We start from the raw sequence: 20,360 nt of genomic DNA, 5'->3' as shown, positions 1-20,360 counted from the left end.
GACGCTCGAAAAATGATAATTACATGGGCAGCCATTCCGGCAAGCGGATTACCCAGTAGGCAATGCGGCACGCCACCAAATCAATGTAAACAAATAGGATTTACACATACGCGATAAACAGTACGACTTTGTTTTATCTTTCGCGTCAAAATGAAAGAACATCTATATAAAATTCGATTATATAAATTTACTCCATTTGATATTACACTTACATATGCGTATATCACTGTCCAACCTCAAACGGCTACAGAATAAACACTGACTGTATGGAGGACGAATTTTGTAGGCAGTAGGTTGAGGCATAGTTATAAACAGTGTCGCGGGGCGCAGCGCGATGCTACGCACTTCACGCCCAAGGTCGGCCGCGTTTGGCCTAGGCTGGGATGATGGCACAGTTTATGTGCGAGAGAAGCATTTTTTGGAGATGAATTGTAATAATTGCCAAATATATTGTCCAAAACTGTCTTTTTAATTATTTTTTAAAAATTAATGGGGCAGGGGGATGTTCTTTCCCCTGTTCGTACCCTCTCTTTCTATTTTGTGTGCTTCAGGCCTACAAAGTTATTTCATTGCAAGGGGAATTTTACTCCGATCTGCCACAACTGTAGTATACTGTACATACATTACTAGATACAAAAACAATTGTTACATTTTTTTTATTTCAAAAAAGTAAAAGTATTAAATATTAATTTTAACAATTCATAATCATAATTTGTTCTTTTCAACCCACTTTTATTAGCACAACTTTCAATATTACAGACAGGATTAAAATGCAATAAAAATACTGAAAAATCTAACTTATATAAGTTGTTTATACAGTATTAATAAATGATATGGAATAATTAAATACACTCAATAAATAAATTACGAATGTATGGTTTTAGCCTTCTTAAATACAAGGAAAATTCTATTATTTTGATTTCTTGTATTACAAAAGAAGCCAATAGCCCTAAACAACAGTTCAAAAATATAAACTATTATTACTATTAAAATATAATTGTCCATCAGTTCTGGCCTTTGTATTTAATTCTTGTGTAAAATACCACTGTGCACTCAATCATCTATCTTCTCAGTAGTAATTATACAGTATGATGACAGACTTATATCTTTCTGAAATAGGGAAAAATATATCATTAAATTATTTGGTCACTTTTCGAACTGTTACATAATCATTTGATTACTTATTATAGTATTTTAAAATACTATACATTTTTAAATTCAAAACAAAAGTCAATATACTATTTGTAATTTAAATGTGTGAAAACCAAGATTGTTAAGTTGTAAATATAATATCCAGAAATAATTTTTGAATTTAAACTATCTGCTAGTATTGGTAAATATTGTTATGTAAAAAAATAATTCCTAAATTGTATAATTTTGTAAAAAAATGCATTTTCATTTCCATAGCAACAACATAAAATTATACAAATTATCCAATTACTTTTCATTCCATAGGCAAAAATCATCTGATACTGGTATTTATAAAAAATGCCAAATAGGTTATCTAATGAATATAATGTTAACTTTTTTGGTGTATGAAAAATGTTTATCACCATAGCAACCATTTCTATGTATATTAGATTATCTCATTTTTACCTGAAATAAAATATATAGAATTTGGAGCTTGCATATTATTTGCAGTTCGGAATAATTTTATGTTAAAAAGTTTGTATGGAGACTGTAAAATATTGTGATTAGGTAAAAACATCCAAACCAAGTATCAATACACCTTTTGTCTCCATAGCAACAAAGCAAATTTACCAGAATTATTTTGATTCTTTAAAAAAGAGCATAACCATCATATGTTGAGTTCTACTTATGCTAGAGACTTGATTTTGGTATCAAAATTTTAACAATACTAATATTTCTATTAGCTGTAATGCAACTTCAAAAATTGATTTAGCTAGATTAAACTGATATCAAGATAAGGTCATAAAGCGATAAAACGCATAGTGATACCGGACCGACAGACAGACAGACAGACCGACAAACAGACCGACAGACAGACAGACAGACCGACCGACCGACATAGTGAACTATAGAGTCGCTTCCACGCGACTAAAAATATAAATGTTTTTAAACATTTCAACATTTTTAAACATGTTCAGTAATTTCGGTCAGTATAGTTCACTATGTCGGTCGGTCGGTCTGTCTGTCGGTCTGTCTGTCGGTCCGGTATCACTATGCATTGTAGCACGCGACTTAATGGCTGTTGGCCTTGTTTTTTTTAAACTTACATTTTTTAATTTTGTCGATATGTTCGGGCGATTCATTCAATTCATCATTGAGACGGTCACTGATTATGAACATGCATTTATTCTGTTTGTTTTCTCTGCAACTAGCAACAAAATCCTCCAAATCCTTCAATATTGTTTGCGCTATGTTGGTATCTAAAGTTTAATATAATACGGTAATAATAATAAAGTATTTTTAAAAAACAGATTAAACATCATGTCACCAACATAAGGCAGAGGCTATAAAACAACTAGAAATACACAATTACAAATTCAACTTATTTGAAATTACAGAATGCTAAAATTAAAAATGATTTTTTAACTTAAATGTTTTTGCATAATGGTAAATGATGTAGGCATATCTTATGAAAATAAAATTGAATTGAAAAATCGAATTACATTTTTAAATGTTTTCCCCATGACATCACAATCGTTAAACTATGTAAAATTACCTTTGCTATAGAACCTCCTGAAATGGCAGCTGGTATCTGGGTTGGCTTCATTCTCTAGCGCATCTCTTAACTTATGCAATAATGTTATGTCCTCTCCTGCATGTATTATGTGAACTGTGTGGCGGAAACAATTTTCAGGATCCAAATTTTTTAATAATATATTATAACTAATAATATTAACAATAGGTTACTCAATCCTACTTCTCTAGGCTACTAAAGGCAGAGGTATATTCAAATTACATACCAGTGGCTAGTTCTTGTTGTCCTGACATGATTATTGTTGGTGTCTTGTTGTTCCAGACTAGGCCTATAGTATTAATATTTATTACCTAAAACAACCCGGCGGCGCACGTCACACTAGGGATAGAGCTATCGGCTGAGGAGCCAACTGCTGGCATGATGGCGCGGCCGGCACGAAAGATCGGACGCGCGCGCGCACAATAAAGGCCTTCAGATTACGCGATTTTATGATTGCATAATTACTTACTACACGCTATATGACTGACATAGTGAGCTAAAAAATAAATGCGACGAAGAAGTTGTGATCAAAACACCCAAGAAGATAGGTGTGTCAATAAATTTACATTTTAAAGTTATTTAATATTATTGTATTGTATATTTGTTTATTTATACTTTATTTTATTTATTTCAGAAAAAAAAAATTATATTTTTATAACGTATCAATAGAATCGTTAAGTCTTATCTTTTATTTACAAACGGATAGGGATATGTTATATTTACAACCGGGTTTAAAATATTAACAAATGTTATAGAAACGGCAAACGCAAAATCACTTTTGAACGGATGCGTCCCACGTGATCATGTAAGACTTCACTTAGGTCTAATTCTATTTCTACGTCATCGTTCACGTGAGATGGCAGTTTCATTTCCACGGTGCCAGCAGCCACACCACCTGCAGCACTTAAGCCGACAGCTCCAATCGACTGTGATGTAGCCACAGACCACCAGCTGCTACACCGCCACCACTTGCTACGGCTGAAGCGGACAACATCATTGCTGCTGCTTGGCTACCAGCTGCTCTAAAACCTAGTGCCACTGGGCATAAAGCAGCCACAGCTATTCCTCCAACTGCTAAAACCCCAGCAGCCTTGAGGACTGTTAAAATAACATTTTACTAATGTAATATAGTACAGTACTACCAATGACATTTTTCAATTAGCCGTACACCAACAATCTGCACTTCTTTTACAATGTATTAAATGTTCATATGACAAATTTTATTTCTCTCGATTTAATATCTTTTCATAAACATTTTCTATTCTTTGTACCGTAGAATACGTTATTTCCAATAAATGTTTACGGATTGATTTACTAACCTGTTGTAGAAGTTTCTGATAGGCCTGATTTATTTCCTGCGAATTAGAAATGCAAAAATAAATAAATACAATTTTGATAATGCTTGAAATGTAAATTGGTTCACATAGCACCAAACTTAGCAAGGTGCAGAATTCAAATTTATTACTGCAGTTAATTGGCTTTTAATACACTGTGTCAAGAGCAGCTTTTACAAAGGATCACAGAGAATATGACGTATTATCATATTATTTCATATTATTTAAATGCTGTGAATTTATCCTGTTATCTGGGTTGGCTTCATTCGTAGTGCATCTCTTAACGTTCGCAAAAATTTTCTTTCCTGTCCTACAAAATGTATTCTACTCACTAAAACCATAGGGCAATGGATTCCTTTGCAACTGCCTCATCTCCCTTTTCTTCATAATATGTCACCTTGATTTTATCAAAACGGTTTTCCGAAAAAATGCTGTTGTTTGTCATAACGAGTAGAACAAATGACCCGTTTGTATTATTGACATCATTCAATACTATAAGAAATATTACAGAATGAAATGTTAAAATATTGAGTATTACGTAAAACAGAACGAACAGACAATATTATTTTTAATACTGTATAGTTTGTCATTTAGGAACATCAATACACACAATATACGGGCCTTGTCTTTTAAGGCATAGGAGTGCGATCAGATGCCTTCTTAACACTCATGCAAAATGCCCCTGAGGTGTGGCATTTATGGCACACTTAAATGTGAATGTTCAAGATTTTAATTTGCAACTCACCTGCAATTTGACAAAAAGACAAGGCCTGACTATAATATCGCTACCCAACTTCTTTCTAAAACTTACATTTTTTAATGTTGTCGATATGTTCGGGTGATTCATTCATTTCATTATTGAAACGATCACTGACAATCACCATGCATTTATTCTGTTTGTTTTCATTGCAGCTAGCAACAAAATCTTCCAAATCCTTCAATATTGTTTGCGCTATGTTGGTATCTGTTTAGTAATAATTAACTTTGAGTGTTAATAATATTTTTGTGAGATTTTAAGTTTAAATGTCACCAACATGAGGCAGAATCTCACAATAGGGCGAATACTCCGGTTGTAAAATTAATTTTTTTAAATAGCAAAATTTGAAAGAAGTGAAAGGTCACTAATTAGACTTTAGTACTCTCTATCTCTCTAATCGCTGTTATTTGTTTGTTTGTGATAGTCATAGTCAACTATCACCTTTGGACTGGCCTAACATGTCTGTTTATTGTTTTAGCCAGGTATTCGATCGAAAAGGTGTTTTAAATTCTAAACATTAATTTGAAAATGTTTTTTCCATGACATCACAATCATTAAACTATGTAAAATTACCTTTTCTATAGAATCTCCTGAAATGGCAGCTGGTATCTGGGTTGGCTTCATTCTCTAGCGCATCTCTTAATTTATGCAATAATGTTCTATCCTCTCCTGCATGTATTATGTGAACTGTGTGGCGCAAACAATATTTATAAAGCGCAATTATAATATATTACTAAATATTATACATTTTTAACTCAATAATACTGTACTTAATTTAATCTATTTTAGGCTACTAAAAGAGTCCCCTTATTACAGTAGGCCAAGCATGATTATGCAGTTAGTTTAATATAGTATTCTTTATTTTATGTCTTCAATTATAAAAAAATATTAACTTTTGCGTTAAATTTTTAATTTAATTTAATTTTTTAAATTTTCTTCTTACTTTCAGCAGTCACAGAACCAGCAGTCACAGAACCAGCAGTCACAGTCACATTGGCCCCTGTGGTTCGAGTAGCTACAGCCACTGCAGCAGCAGTACCACCAGCCACAGTGGCGCCGGCAATGCCAGCAAACAAAGTACCTAGAGCACTTAAGCCGACAGCTCCGATCGACTGTAATGTAGCCACCAGACCACCAGCTGCTACACCACCACCACTTGCTATGGCTGAAGCGGACATCATTGCTGCTGCTGGGCTACCGGCTGCAATACCAGCTGCTCCAAAACCTAGTAGCACTGGGCCAGCAGTAGCCACAGCTACTCCTCCAACTGCCCCAACAGCAGCAGCCTTGAGGACTGTAACAATAAAATACTACAATTATTCTAATGTACTAGGCCTACCAGACAATGAAACAACTTCCATTCTTTCGCAATGTATTAAATGGACATAGGACAAATCAAATATCATTTTCTTTCTTTCCATTTATATCTTATCATTTTATATTCTATAGAATACGTTATTTCTAAATACTAATTTTTAATGACTTAGGCTACTAACCTGTTTTAGAAGTTTTTGATAGGTCCGATTGATTTCCTGAGAATAAAAAAAAAAATATACAATTTTGATAAATGCTTCACATTCAATTCAATTTCAGACAAACTTTCCATGTGATACATATAAATACAATAATAAAAAAGAAAATAAATAAAAAGAATTATGTAATAATTATCAACAAAATATGTGTCAAATGGTTTAATACAAATCTAGCAGGGTGCAGAATTCAAATTGAATACTGTAGGTGTTAATTGGCTTTTTATTGTATAAAGTCTTCTTGAATTTATAATACAAAATGAGCAGCTTTCATTGTTACTGTGACCCCTTACAAAGGGTCATAGAGACGGGGTTTTCTTGAAACACAATTCAAATTTTACTGTCATACGGTATTATTTCATTTCATATATTTTATTGCCACAGAATTTAAAAGAGTGTGTGAATAACATTATTTTTTATTTATTTAAATGCTGTGTATTTATCGAACATTTCGTTCCACAATATTATTCCACTTACTACACCATATGGCAATGGAATTCTTTGCAACTGCCTCATAATCTTCTTCATCTTCATGTGCCACTTTGATTTGCTCAAAACTGTTTTCAGAAAAAATGGTGTTGTTTGTATTTATAGTAATTAGAACGAAATTTGACCCATTTGTGACGTCATTCAATATTACTGTAAGAAAAATGACAGAATGAAAGTTGAGTACAATTTTATGTAAAAAAAGATCAGACAATATTATTTTCTAATGATTTGTCCTGCAGTTGCTCTTCTGTTGTTTTTGTTTAGGGGTTGGTATTTGACAAGTTTTTTTACTTCTTTTTCTGATCCCTGAAACAGTTCTTATTTAATGTTACCATTTTAAGTTATTGTAATTAATGTATGCTGTTTTTATTTCATGAACTGTTTTCTAAATAAATGTTGTTGTTGATTGAAAAATTGATAACTTGACATTTCATTCAGGCGCGAATGTAGAAATTTGAATTATAAAGAATCCCTCAACCACAATACTCAACATATTCAGGCTAAGGTCTTTTGACTCGATGCTAGGAGTTTACATACAATTTAGAATAAAACAACTTAAGCAATTTTCTAACTTCTAAAACTTACATTTTTTAATTTTGTCGATGTATTCGGGTGATTTATTCAATTCATCATTGAGACGGTCACTGACAATCAACATGCATTTATTCTGTTTGTTTTCATTGCAGCTAGCAACAAAATCTTCCAAATCCTTCAATATTATTTGCGCTATGTTGGTATCTGTTTAATAATAATTAACTATGATTGAATACAGGTAACCTTTGTAATTTGGTACTTTCTTTATCAATCACTGTGCTAGTATCTGTGATACAGTCAATTATCCAATACTGGACACCTTTGGGCTGGCCTAGTATGTCTGGGTTTTTTTAAAAGCCCCGTATGCTAACAATGAATTCGGGACCTTTTTCAGACGGGCCACTTTTGGGAGAGTTGACAGTACCACCTCATCAATCAATCATCAATCAATAAAATACATTTTAAATGTTTTTCCCATGACATCACAATCGTTAAACTATTTAAAATTACCTTTGCTATAGAACCTCCTGAAATGGCAGCTGGTATCTAGGTTGGCTTCTTCATTCTCTAGATCTAGAGCATCTCTTAACTTATGCAATAATGTTATGTCCTCTCCTGCATGTATTATGTGAACTGTGTGGCGGAAACAATTTTATAATATTTTATATTTAATAAACTGTAATTGAATACTAGGATAGGCCTACTAATTTAAACCTACCGTTAACTAACTATACCGTAATTATAAATATGCCTACTTTTAATTAATCAGACGAAAATTATGGCGAAAACAATTTTCATAAGCGCAATTGTCAATAGTTGTCAATTAGCACCTACTCAATACTACATTCTTAAGCTACTATAATAGGCTAATATTCAAAATTACATACCACTGCCTAGTTCGTGCTGTCCTGCCATAATTATTGTCTGTGGGGCATGAGCCAAAAAGAGGCCTAGAAAACGAATTTCGTGATCTCCTAACGGGGGGGAGGAAGATATTCACACAGTTTATAGTTAATAATTAGATTAACACAAATTCAGCCGGTCCCGCTTTCAAAAGTTACGCAATAAGTGTAATTTTAGGTGTAAAAAAATCGAATTTCTCAACATAAAGAAATACATAGAAATAGCGCCCTCTATTTTTTTTTTATTTTATTTTTTTTTTTTTTTTTTTATTTTTTTTTCTATTTTTTCTATTATTTTCTGTTAGTGTTAGTACTGGATAAAATACAATCGTTCCATTGGAATAACTTATACTGTATCTTTCTTTCACATTTAACATGCAATATTTTTATCATAATTTTGAGATTAATATTGTAGTCCTTGTAAGAAATGTATCTGTTAGTAAACCTTAATTAATATTTATTTAAGCACACTGAAAAGAAGATGCATTTTCAATCTTATAATTCATGACTATGCTGTCACAAAATATTTATTAATATTATCTCTCCTATATAATTGCAACTTTTTGTTTTCATTGGATGCATAACATAGAATTATAATCAATTAGTAATAAATCAAATGTTGCATTATTGTTTTCATTGTAGATGTATAACATAGAATTATAATCAATTAGTAACAAATAAATGAAATTATTACAGCAAAGTTTCTTATAATACTCCTGTTTCTTAATATTGCTTATCATCTCATGGGTTCTTTATTTTATACTTTCTCATGGTTCATCCGTTACGTTACAAAATAGTTAAGTTACAAAATAGTTTAATATAAATTTACATTTTATAGGCATATTAATGTATTGTAAGCATCAAAGTAGAAAGTTTCTTATAATACTCCTGTGTCTTAATATCGCTTATCATCTCATGGTTCATCCGTTACGTTACAAAATAGTTAAGTTACAAAATAGTTTAATATAAATTTACATTTTATAGGCATATTAATGTATTGTAAGCATCAAAGTAGAAATTTTCTTATAATACTCCTGTGTCTTAATATTGCTTATCACCTCATGGGTTCTTTATTTATACTTTCTCGTGGTTCATCCTTTACGTTACAAAATAGTTAAGTTACAAAATAGTTTAATATAAATTTACATATTATAGGCCTATTACATTAAAATCATGTAGACCAAGTAAAATGAACATTTGTAAACCATAAATTACACTTAAACTACACTAAAAAGTTCTTCCTGCTCAAACTCTTCCTCATCATCGCTATCATCTCCATCAATTTCAAACATCTGATGTATGAAGAAGATTGTTACAGTTTTTGCACGAGCATAATTCTGTACAAGAGAATCCTAAGGATACACAGCATTTTTCATTTGCAACCCCTTCATTGCATTTTGACTTTTTACATGACCAGGATGACAATTCGAGAATGCTGTGTAGAGCAGGTTGCTTCTCCATCCAGTCAATTACGAGTTTATTATCGGCCATCTTCCACCCATTTCCAACAGGAGATGGAGCATTTTGTTGTTGAATAAAACTAGCTTTGTGAATTGAAGCTTGAGAATTGGCATGCTGAATATGTTTATATACAGTATCTTTATTGTGTGGCATCATATTTTCAGCTCTTACATTCATTGAGAACATTGCATACCTTACTTCATTGACAGATTGGTTCTTGTGACAATACTGTACAGCCTACATACAAATGTTTCTAGATCACAAAGTAATTTATCTGAAAGTTTGCTGGTAGAATTGCCCAATGAAAAGAATGCATAAATTAGAGTTTTCCATTACGAGTTTCATTGCCTTCACTTTACCGTTCCTAAAAAAGCGCTGACTGAATCGCATCCTGTGAAGCAATGTAGTCTAATTAATGCATTTGAAACATCATTTCCAATATGTTCCTGAATAGCCTGCAGATGAATTGTTCGGAGATTAGCATCTTTTCCAGTATTGAAATATAGGTGACAGCCATGCAGACTTTTGCAAAATGCCAATCCAATAATAAAAACATCATCAGTGTCAGGGCTGATTGTAACAATATCTTTACCACCATGGTGTGCAGCATACTTCGCATACAGAAACATTCTGGTGTCTGCCTCTTCTTGATTAAAACTTTTCCATTTGATTCTGAAATAGAATTGCATAATAATGATGATGTTATGAATACATTTATTCCCTTGAGGTGATCTGCTTCACACATGCTTCATATTTGAAAGAAGAACTTGATTAGCAGATAAAAATGTTTTCAACTGTTCTGGAATTTGCTGTTCGGCTTTTGGTATTTTAATTGTTTGTGAGCCGATGGCTACTCTTCGACTTCGTTCAGCATTTTTTATGCAGTTTGTGTAATTGCTACATGTGATCGCAGAACTCTCCTTCGTTTAGTAACTCTTCTGTTGACTCTAATCCTTGAAATTCTTCTGTAAAAAAAAAGAATACTAATTAATATTTATGATTCTAAATGTTTGTGTAATAAATATAATAATATAATCAGTTCAGTATCATCTATACACTATTTAATATTGCAGTACAAGAATTCAAATAATATGTCTCAAATAACAACATAAAGCATCAGGTTGGTCCATTCTGTCCTTGCCTGAGGCTACTTGCCAAGGTTTGCATGCATTACCACATTGAATAATAAAATGCAAATGTTTTTTCCCAAGATGGAGGTACCATCAAACTAGGTCCACTACACAATAATACTGGGGCCACCCTAGCTAGGCCTAATTCATATTGTAATTATGGGTTCATTTTTTTTTTGCCCAGATATTTAAAAAAAATTATATACTAGGCCTAGCCTACTCTACGTAGGCTTAATACATATTAAAAAAATAAACTTTGTAGACTACCCACCGCCAACCTACCTAGCTAGGCTTTTTTTAGCAAGGCAGTATGATATGAACTAATTACTGGGCCTAGCTAGCCTAGGCTAGACCTATCATTAAAACAAATAGAATTTACCTTCTTCATTGTTGGATGAATTAACATCCTCTATTTCATATTTTACTGCTCGCCTTTGTTTGCTACAATCAGTGAAATATTGATAGCATCTTTTTATGACATCCAGCGTCGCCAGGAATTGGTAACAAGTATTATTGGTAAGCTCCTCTCAATATTTTCAAAAGGATTTGCGGCTACAAAACTCCTTTTGATTGCCGCTTAGATTGCACCAACTTTTTGTACACATTAAAAAAGTTTTCCATTTGGTTTCTGTGAATGTTAATATTGTCCCAGAATTAGATGTATTGTGTCAATAACAACGTTTTTGATCATCAGAAGATGACATCTTCCTGCTCCGCGCTCCAGAAGAACAACACATGTTTGTTTACGATCGTCTAGTAGCCGTATCCCGCTGTGTAAGGGAATCTGATTGGACAGTTACTGTTGCACAGCTCCATGAGTTAAAAGACAAATTTTTTGATTGGTCAATTGTGCGACCTGTACTGACCTACAAAAATGTTCTATATCGCAATAAAATACATATAAAAACAAACATATTTCGTTGAGGCGTAACATTTACAAGCGGGACCGGCCAGTTTAAGGTTATCTATATTTTTGTTATAATTGTCATAGCAATTTTATTCTCCCCCCCGATAGGGGATCACGAAATGAAACGATAGAAGGCCATGCCCCATAGCCTAGATATGACACCATCAAGTGGTGTTTGCCGTTCCAGTGAGACTCGAGAGGGCGATATTTAAGGTGTCGATGATTTTAATACAGTATATATATTGGAATATCCATAAGTAACTGTAACATTATTTCTCCATGGATTTATTGAACAGTCTACGGTGTTATGCAATTTCTATGTAGTTAAGATGTACCGTATATTTATAAATTGGTACTGCATTCGTAGAAGAAATGTGTGTCAATAAATACAAAGTTATTTAATTGTATAAGAACAGGGTTTTGTTTGTTTATTTATACTTTATTTATTTATTTTTAAAAAAACTACATATAATATTTTTATAACGCATCAATAGAATCGTTAAATCTTACCTTTTATTTACAAAAGGATAGGGATATGTTATATCTACAACCGGGTTTAAAATATTAATACATGTTATAAAAAACGCCAAACGAAAAAATCACTAAAAATTGTCAGTTTGAACGGATGCGTCACACGCAATCGTGTAAGACGTTTCACTTAGGTCTAATTCTATTTCAACGTCATCATTCACGTGAGAGGTCCGTTTCATTGTCATTTCAATATCATGCCGGTTTACCATTATTGTCTTTCGTTTCACTCGACCACGAACACGTGGTACTTTAACTTGGTAGATCACTTGCAATTGTTTAAAGCTTAAAGTTAAAACGCTCAAGCCAAACAGGATGTATAGCACTGTCAATAGCTTATACAGCTTCAAAAAACTATAAGATTTAGCTGTGTTTTGTCCTATCACGTAGTCTCCAAAACCAATCGTCGAAAGGGATATGAAACAGTAATATTGACTGGACAGATGAGTCCATTCTTCTATTTTACTGAAGATAACGGCAGGAATCAGAATAATTAAAAAATACGCTAGTATAATAAGTACAACCGTTGATATGACTTTTTTCAATCGTTCATGTTTAGAGAAACACGTTACGTATTTAACTAGTAACGCGTTCCAAGCGTTCCAGCTGTCGGAAAAGCAATCACCAACGTTTGCCAGAAATAATGCTGTTAGAGGGATACCAAAGAACGCGTAACAGACGCAGAACGCGCCACCGCTGTATGTTGACGGAGCAATATGTCCATAGCCTGAAAAAAAGATAAATATTGGAATGAACATACTATAAAACATCAACGGTACATTAGTCATCGTCATAAGACGCAACACAATGACGTAACGTAACGTAAGTAATTTGACCAATCACAAGCGATGGATTATTCGAACTGTCACCTGTCATTTATCAACTTACTTGTGTTGCGTCTATGTCTTTTTGCGCACCGCAAGTAGTTCGACCAACCCGCCGGCGATGATAGGGATCCGCCGAACTTCCGTTATAATTGGTCAACTCACTTGCATTGCGTTAAGTCTTAATTGTCGTTGCATTGTGTCCAACGTAAGAAACCTAGACCTGCTCCAAGTCTGTAGTTATTGTCTTTTAGTGCACCAGTTGGCGTTTCGAGTTTTGTTAGAAAACTTCATAATTTGTGCCAAATAGTTACACAGTCTAGAATCTTTCTTACCAATTGTGGTGACGACAGTGGCGGCAAAGAAGACGGCACTCACAAAATCCCAATAATCAGGCATGTCGTCCACGTTGCTTACGTTGCCTTCGTTAATCAAGTTACTATCACCCCACTCCACAACTGTCTTTATCAATTCACCAAGCTCGTAACTATCAACACAGCTGTTGTTACTTAGAAAATCGTAGACGGTGTCGACGATGTAGCCCTTGTTGTCTTCCTCGTCACTGCGTTCAAGAGAGTGGAAGATGGCACCACCAATGAACAGATACGCTATTAAGACGACGAAGCTAAGCAAAGCTTTTCTCCATGAATTCAATTCAGTAAGTTCCATCTTGTGTGTCTGTTGTCTGTACTCAGTTATGTAGTACTGGTATTTTAAGTTTCTACTGATTAACTGTATTTTTTAGTTTCTATTTCAAGAAGATGTTTTTGGTTTCACAAGCTTCCAACATGTATCTCCATCTGAAAATAAATACGCTAAGTTTAGAACACGTACTTAAGACACACGCATCAAGAACAACAGCACGTACTTAAGACACATGAACAACAACACCATAAAGACACGCGAATAAAGAACAACAACGTACTTATACGATACATGAATAAAGAACATACAATAACATCTTTATAGCACAGAATTGCTTTTATAAATGCCTAATGCATGTTAGCGAATATAATTACCAAAGAAAATAATAATTGACGATAAGTACTGTACCTGCCAAAGATGTGCAAATTAATACCGGTATACGATTGAAAATAGTTTTACTAAGATAAAAACCATACGCGGAAATTAATATATAAACCTAAATATCTATAGAGAATTGAAAATTATTAAATTAATAATATATGCGTAATCTTGCAATCTACTAGGCCTATTGATCATCAACACACAGGCTAATTTGCATATAAAACAGGATTATAAAAGGTTAGACGCTAGAGGATGACACTTGTAGCTGCCATGGTAACATAACACATAAAATGCAAGGTTATTGTTGTTATGGTATCATTATTAACACGTAATGATGGAATATGATTTATCTTGTCCTCAACAACACAGTGAGGCGGATCTAAATTTTGATATATAGGTGTATATATTTGTGGGGATGGGGGTGAGAAAAACAATTTGAAATGAATTAAATTAACCAATCCAATTGTAAATTGTATTTGTCGAAATTTACATAAACATACCAATTCATTTTTGCAATGTACGGTATTCTATAATAATTTTAAAAACAAAACTAGTAATATAAAACGATTCTATAAATATTAGCGTCAATTGCTCATGTCACGTAGTATCACTTTCTAACAAAAAAGACAGCATCGGAACAGATTGAACATCGTTTAACATCAAAAGGTAGAGGAGTACGGGGCGCCGTAGAGGAGTGGGACAAATGCAGCAGTGATTGATAATATCCTATATAAATAGTAATTCAACATTGCCATCTTGTCAGTTATGGATAATGGTTTTTAAATAAGCAAAGCGTTTATCAAGAAGTGGCACTTTCGAAATCTATATTTAGTGTTTTGAATATAGTGCAACATTTTATTAGTCACAGTGTGTGATTCCTAGGTGAACCTTTCTGTATCAATTCAATGTCTTTTAAACCAGATTGCTAATTCATCGTGATAATAAATTTCAATTCTTCAAAGAAAGTATTGTCGCGTCATGATGTTTATTTTTAAGAAAAAACAACTGTTAACAACTTTTAACCCCCGGGGAGAATTTGAACACGTCGTACAAACCGGGGGGGGGGGGGGCTTAGTTTAGAACATTAGAAAAGTATGAACATAATGATTAAATTCTGAAAAAGTATATTCCTCATCGACGACGGGGGACGGGCCTCGTTATAATGCGACGTATTATATAAAATATTTGTATTTTATAACAGCAGCAAAACTAACTATACTAGTAGATTCCATACTGTGGTTACTTTTGCTGCTTGGTTCCCACTAGAGACGCACAGTTCAACGCACGTGATTTGACCAATCACAATCGTCACATTCGCTGTCATTGGTCCACGCACGCGTTGCGTCTCTGGAAAACAAGATTAGTTGCGCAGAATACTGTAATTACTTTTCACATTTTTTTCTTTCTTTTTCGTATTTATATTGTGTTTGATTATTTTGTTATATCACGAACTTGTATAAAAACAATCAATGTTGATTGAACGAGTTGTACTGTACATTAGTCTCGTGTCTAAATAAAGTTTTAGTTTATATATATATATATATATATGATGATTGACTCAGAGGAACATTTTGAAGAAGTTGTTGATGCCCATGATTGATTGCGTCATTTCATTGGTATTTTACAGGTTAAAGGTGACGTACATACATGTTCGTGGTTGGCTGAGCATTTATTATATGTAGTTCCTCCTAGTAGTTCCACACACGTTGTCGTTTTAAAATATTAGTTTACCAAATACACCTCCCAGACACCATATCTAGGCCTACCTCCTCTCCCAGACACCACCTCTACCTCCTCCACCACTGTCCATTTTACACACACAAATCTGGATCCACTATTTACTTTACAATTACTTGGTTGTGATTGGCTAATTGATTGCGTTACACCCTATATGCAACGACAATTTTAGATAACCTATTTTCTCTTCCAAACAAATTATCTTCCGACAAAAAACAAAAGATTAAATAGGAGGTTACGAACTGAACAGCTTAAAACTATCATCAAAAAAATGTGCTTAATACATAATCATGTATGAAAAAATACAATCAAATCATTTTTTTTATTTACGTTTTAACTTTGTATACAACCACGGCTTAATTTGGGTGTATGTCCGGCAGCCGGATACGTCCAAGTATTGATAATTAACGGACATATACTATCCATGGAGGACCATGTAAGACTAATCCGGAAAAGGTGTTGTACTGCTGAACTGAGTACGACGGCTTTGTAATTTGGAAACTTCAGCAGGGAGTCCTTGCTTCTTAGACGTGGCCAGTATAGACTTAAAAATAGTCAATTCAATTATCCAGTGAGTAGCTTATGTTCTTAAAAAGACCTCATTGAATCTGAATAATTTATGAGACTTCAAACTTACCCTGAGCGGAGTGTCATAACAAATGCCTTCTTTCCAGCAAGTCAAGCTTCTATAATATATAAAGGAAGTATACGATGTGATACGATCGGATTTTGTCACACAAAACACCAAGTTATTTTAACAATAGAGTAATGTCAACTTGACAATGATGGAACCAGTCAACCGTTAACGTCAAAAAACAGTTACGCAGTGGGGAAGCATGAATAGCGACACCAACGATTACAAACTTAACTTGCTTTAAACACGGAGACCATGATTTAAACAATCATTTCAGAATAATATTCCTCTTTGCGTTAAAAACAAAAAGTGTATAATATAGAGGAGAAAGGTGACTGGTTGCGTTTAGTACATTAGAGTAGGAAACGCGTTCTGTGTGTTACCTTTCTAACGTTTATATGTTTACTTTCCTGACGTATTACTTCCCTGATGCTGCTAGGTGAACGTGCAAAAACGAAACGACAAAATGGTTTATTAGTGATAGACGTGCTTTTAAATCACTTCCTTAATCGAGCCATTATAAAAGTTTCGATTTTGATGACGTACTAAAGCCTGGTTTCCATAAAATCGCTACACCGTTTCCATTGAAATCGCTACACGCGCAAATGTCGCCGACGCGCATCGGGGAGGTCTCCCCGATTTATCGCAGACAAATCGGCAAAGTTCAACCATGTTCAACTTTGCCGATTTTGTCGGCGATGAGTCGTATACGCGTGTACCAAAAAATATTTAGCGCTCGCGTACTAGATCCCCGATAAATTCTAGCGTTTCCATAGAATCGCTACGCTCTGTCGGCGACAGCAGTCGGCGACACGGTGTAGCGATTTTATGGAAACCAGGCTTAAGCTAAGCTTCATAATTTCTTACCTTTCATGATTCAAACCCTCACCACGTACTATTAGTAGTACAGATACTGAATATTCACAATAGCTTCTAATCTCCCCTTTGAGGTACAGATTCGAACCCTGACCACGTACTGCAGTAGGTACAGATATGAATATTCTCATTCATCCAGGTAGTATTAGGTTCAGAAAGATATCAATCTAATCCACTGGAATTACTTGTTTAGTAAACATTCGGCCTGATGATACGACCTGGATAGGTCGTGAAATGTCTCTGTTTACTAAACAAGTAAAGTCTATGTGGATTATATTTATATCTTTCTAAATTGAATAGTACATGTTCCACAAACATACTGCATCATTCTATATATAATTAGTGCCCAGTATCACAGGCACTGAATTCTGCTGTAATACAGCCTGATATAAGTATCACATGTGTCGCCTGTATTTTACGTTAATAATTTGTCGTGAGCGCAATAAAAGTGATTTGACCAATAATAAGCGATGGATTATTCACTGTCGCTGTCATTGGCCAATTCGCTTGCGTGCGATGTCCGTGCGTTGCGTTTCAATGGGAACTCACATGTAATAAATGTGTATAGTATATTACTATGACGACTGGAAAAATTACAATACCATGAGAATCGGATACAGGTGAACAGGTGTAGGCCTATTAGAGAGTGAACGGAGTAAAGCAGTTTGACTCTCAGCATACTACAAGCTCCGGATGTGTCATGACTAAACAGGAATTGAAAGAGATCATAGCCCTGGAAGCTGCGCCCAGCAGCAGACACACAACATTCATTAGGTAATACCATGAACCAGTTTCTTACCTTCTTACTTTTTACCATCTCAGTTGTCATTCATCAACTGTGAACTGTTTCCATCCACAAAGTAAAAGTAGCCTATATACCTGAATGTGAGAGACACGTGTTCGATAACATGAAATAGGTCTACTGATAATTAAGCCATTACATCGATTTACTAATAGTATTGCAAATAGTCCACTCTGTTAACATGCCAAAGACCAAAGACCGGTCGATGACATTTCATTTCGACACAGATAGATCCGGGGAAAGGTTGCTAGGGAAGAACAAAATTACAATTCTGAAAAAACCTAAAACAAATATTGATTATTTGGCAATAACAATAAGCTATAGCGCCGCCTGCTGCTGGGCTATGATAAAATAAATCTGTACGAATACAAACTTACTGTATATGAAATAGGTAATTAAAAATCGTTTTTTTCACATTCGCTTTCTCGAAATATACGATGAGCCCTCTGTGGCAAAACAAGTTACTTCGGTAAAGTTGTTTTGCTGTACAATTATGTGATGGTGTTTTATATATGAACAAGGTTAACACCTTTTATAAAGGATATGAATTCGCTTATGGTGGTTATCCTTTGCAATTTGCCTATAAAAAGAAAAAAACACAACAAATTTAACAACTCGGAAATTGTTTGTTTGTTGCCACTTGGAGCAACGTAGGCGCGCCAACGCAAATGAGTTGACCAATCACAAGCGACAGTTCGGGTGATTCATCGAGTCGTGATTGGTCAAATTACTAACCGTGGGCTTAACCTCCTTGCGTTGCGTCCAAGAAGTGGGAACCAAGCTTTAGGTATTAAAGTTTGTTATATAATTCAATGACGCATATTATTGTCGGCATTTCATAAAAAATAGATATAGGCCTATTAATAAATGACTAGGACATTAGTATGCCATATTCAGTTTACGAGTGCTAAGGAACAATACTAATATTATCAATATTACACACCTTAATGCACTTTAAAGAAATCAATAATACAAGAAAAAATGGCAATTCTTACCAAATTAATCGATTATGCTTTGTTGTGTGAAGCAGCTTTAATAGTCACGTGGTTGATATCGCCTAAAGTGTTTTGTGTCGGTGTAAACACAGTCTTATGACTGTTGTGTTTTCATCGTACAAACAACGTTCGATCAGACCAATCTAAACATACTTACGGTATTACTCTTTGGGTGCGCGCGCGTGGTGATCAATTATTGTTTCTGAGTAACGTACCTTTTATGAAGATTGATATTAATTTCGAAATGAAAAAAAAAACAGTGCAGCACAGCACGTCTCAATAATTATATTTATTATGATACTGCGGCGTGTCACGAAACATTATGAGCAATGACAAGATAAAAATGCGGCCGAGAATCTGTTAAGCTCTGTCTACAATCAAACTAGTTTGAATGTGTAATGTGTCCAAATATGGTAGTGATATGCCCAAATGTGGTAGTGATATGACATCATCATGTCCATATATGGGCACATCACATTTTTCGTCACATGAGTTTGATAGAGTGTAGACAGAGCTGTACTGAGGCGTAATTTAGACTTGCTTCAAGTCTGTTTTATTGTCTTTTTTATGTCATTCCACACGTCGTCGTTTTGATTTTTGTCTGAAAATACAAGCAATACACGTATGAAACGCCATATGTGCAAAAACATTTATATTTTTACTAATATTAAAATAAAACTCCGTCTGGAGCTCAGACTAGGGCGTAATAATGTGGACAGACACTGCGCGTTCAATATAGGTTACTGGTACCGCGCGGTACGTGTTTTCTACGCGCCGCGCCTGGTCTTTTTGGTGTGACTTCGAATATGATACACGGAAAGAAACAGATCTATATAGGCATACACACCCTACCATGGATAATACACAAAATTGCATTTTTATGTGTAATAAAGTTAATAAATCATGCTTGTTACGATAGTGATAATCCTCTAAATGTGTAAACCATTTGTGCTGTTTCATGGAACAGAAGATGACAGCGTCTTACAATTTGTTTTCTCGACGACTTTTCCATGCTACATCCCACTTGTTCCGTTTCTTGGAACACAAGACGGTGCCGTTGAAAAAATGTCTTTTTCTCCAGGATGTTCCATGCTAATACATTCCTTGTTCCGATGAATAATGAACACAAGTGTCTGTTATGTAAACGGAATTGATGATGGGTTGTGATTTATCTAGAATATAGTTCGATTT

At 34.2% G+C, this 20,360-nt stretch overlaps 2 protein-coding genes across 8 annotated transcripts; both read right to left on the bottom strand.

Moving 5' to 3' along the window:
- Window positions 1-926: 926 nt before the first annotated feature.
- LOC140060324 (uncharacterized) lies at window positions 927-8,480 on the bottom strand. 3 transcript variants are annotated; one of them, XR_011847315.1, is made up of 13 exons: window positions 8,235-8,480; window positions 7,858-7,980; window positions 7,399-7,551; window positions 6,802-6,963; window positions 6,292-6,327; window positions 5,739-6,089; window positions 5,369-5,482; window positions 4,850-5,002; window positions 4,371-4,530; window positions 4,024-4,059; window positions 2,687-2,800; window positions 2,238-2,390; window positions 927-1,110 (listed from the first exon to the last, which is right to left on the bottom strand). XR_011847315.1 is itself a non-coding variant. In XM_072106475.1 (11 exons), coding segments are annotated over exons 1-10 (1,281 nt in total). In that variant the 5' UTR covers window positions 8,263-8,480; the 3' UTR covers window positions 3,371-3,802; window positions 4,024-4,058. The 3 variants fall into 3 exon arrangements, 2 of the variants coding, with proteins under 2 accessions (XP_071962576.1, XP_071962577.1); XM_072106475.1 differs by lacking the exons at window positions 927-1,110; window positions 2,238-2,390; window positions 2,687-2,800 and adding an exon at window positions 3,371-3,802; XM_072106476.1 differs by lacking the exons at window positions 927-1,110; window positions 2,238-2,390; window positions 2,687-2,800; window positions 8,235-8,480 and adding exons at window positions 3,371-3,802; window positions 8,103-8,183.
- Window positions 8,481-12,153: 3,673 nt separating this feature from the next.
- LOC140060043 (potassium channel, subfamily K, member 16-like) lies at window positions 12,154-18,355 on the bottom strand. 5 transcript variants are annotated; one of them, XM_072106084.1, is made up of 4 exons: window positions 18,172-18,355; window positions 16,500-16,548; window positions 13,435-13,899; window positions 12,154-13,002 (listed from the first exon to the last, which is right to left on the bottom strand). In XM_072106084.1, exons 3-4 carry the CDS (start codon window positions 13,766-13,768, stop codon window positions 12,350-12,352), a joined length of 987 nt encoding a protein of 328 aa, XP_071962185.1. In that variant the 5' UTR covers window positions 13,769-13,899; window positions 16,500-16,548; window positions 18,172-18,355; the 3' UTR covers window positions 12,154-12,349. The 5 variants fall into 5 exon arrangements, with proteins under 5 accessions (XP_071962185.1, XP_071962187.1, XP_071962188.1 ...); XM_072106086.1 differs by lacking the exon at window positions 18,172-18,355 and adding an exon at window positions 16,880-16,896; XM_072106087.1 differs by lacking the exon at window positions 18,172-18,355 and adding an exon at window positions 15,892-16,064 and having other exon boundaries at window positions 16,500-16,781.
- Window positions 18,356-20,360: the final 2,005 nt, after the last annotated feature.

This window comes from Antedon mediterranea, chromosome 10 (genome assembly GCF_964355755.1).
Source record: "Antedon mediterranea chromosome 10, ecAntMedi1.1, whole genome shotgun sequence".
Classification (NCBI taxonomy): Eukaryota; Metazoa; Echinodermata; class Crinoidea; order Comatulida; family Antedonidae; genus Antedon; species Antedon mediterranea.
Note: the sequence above shows the minus strand (reverse complement) of the source record. Positions and strands in the feature narration are given on the sequence as shown.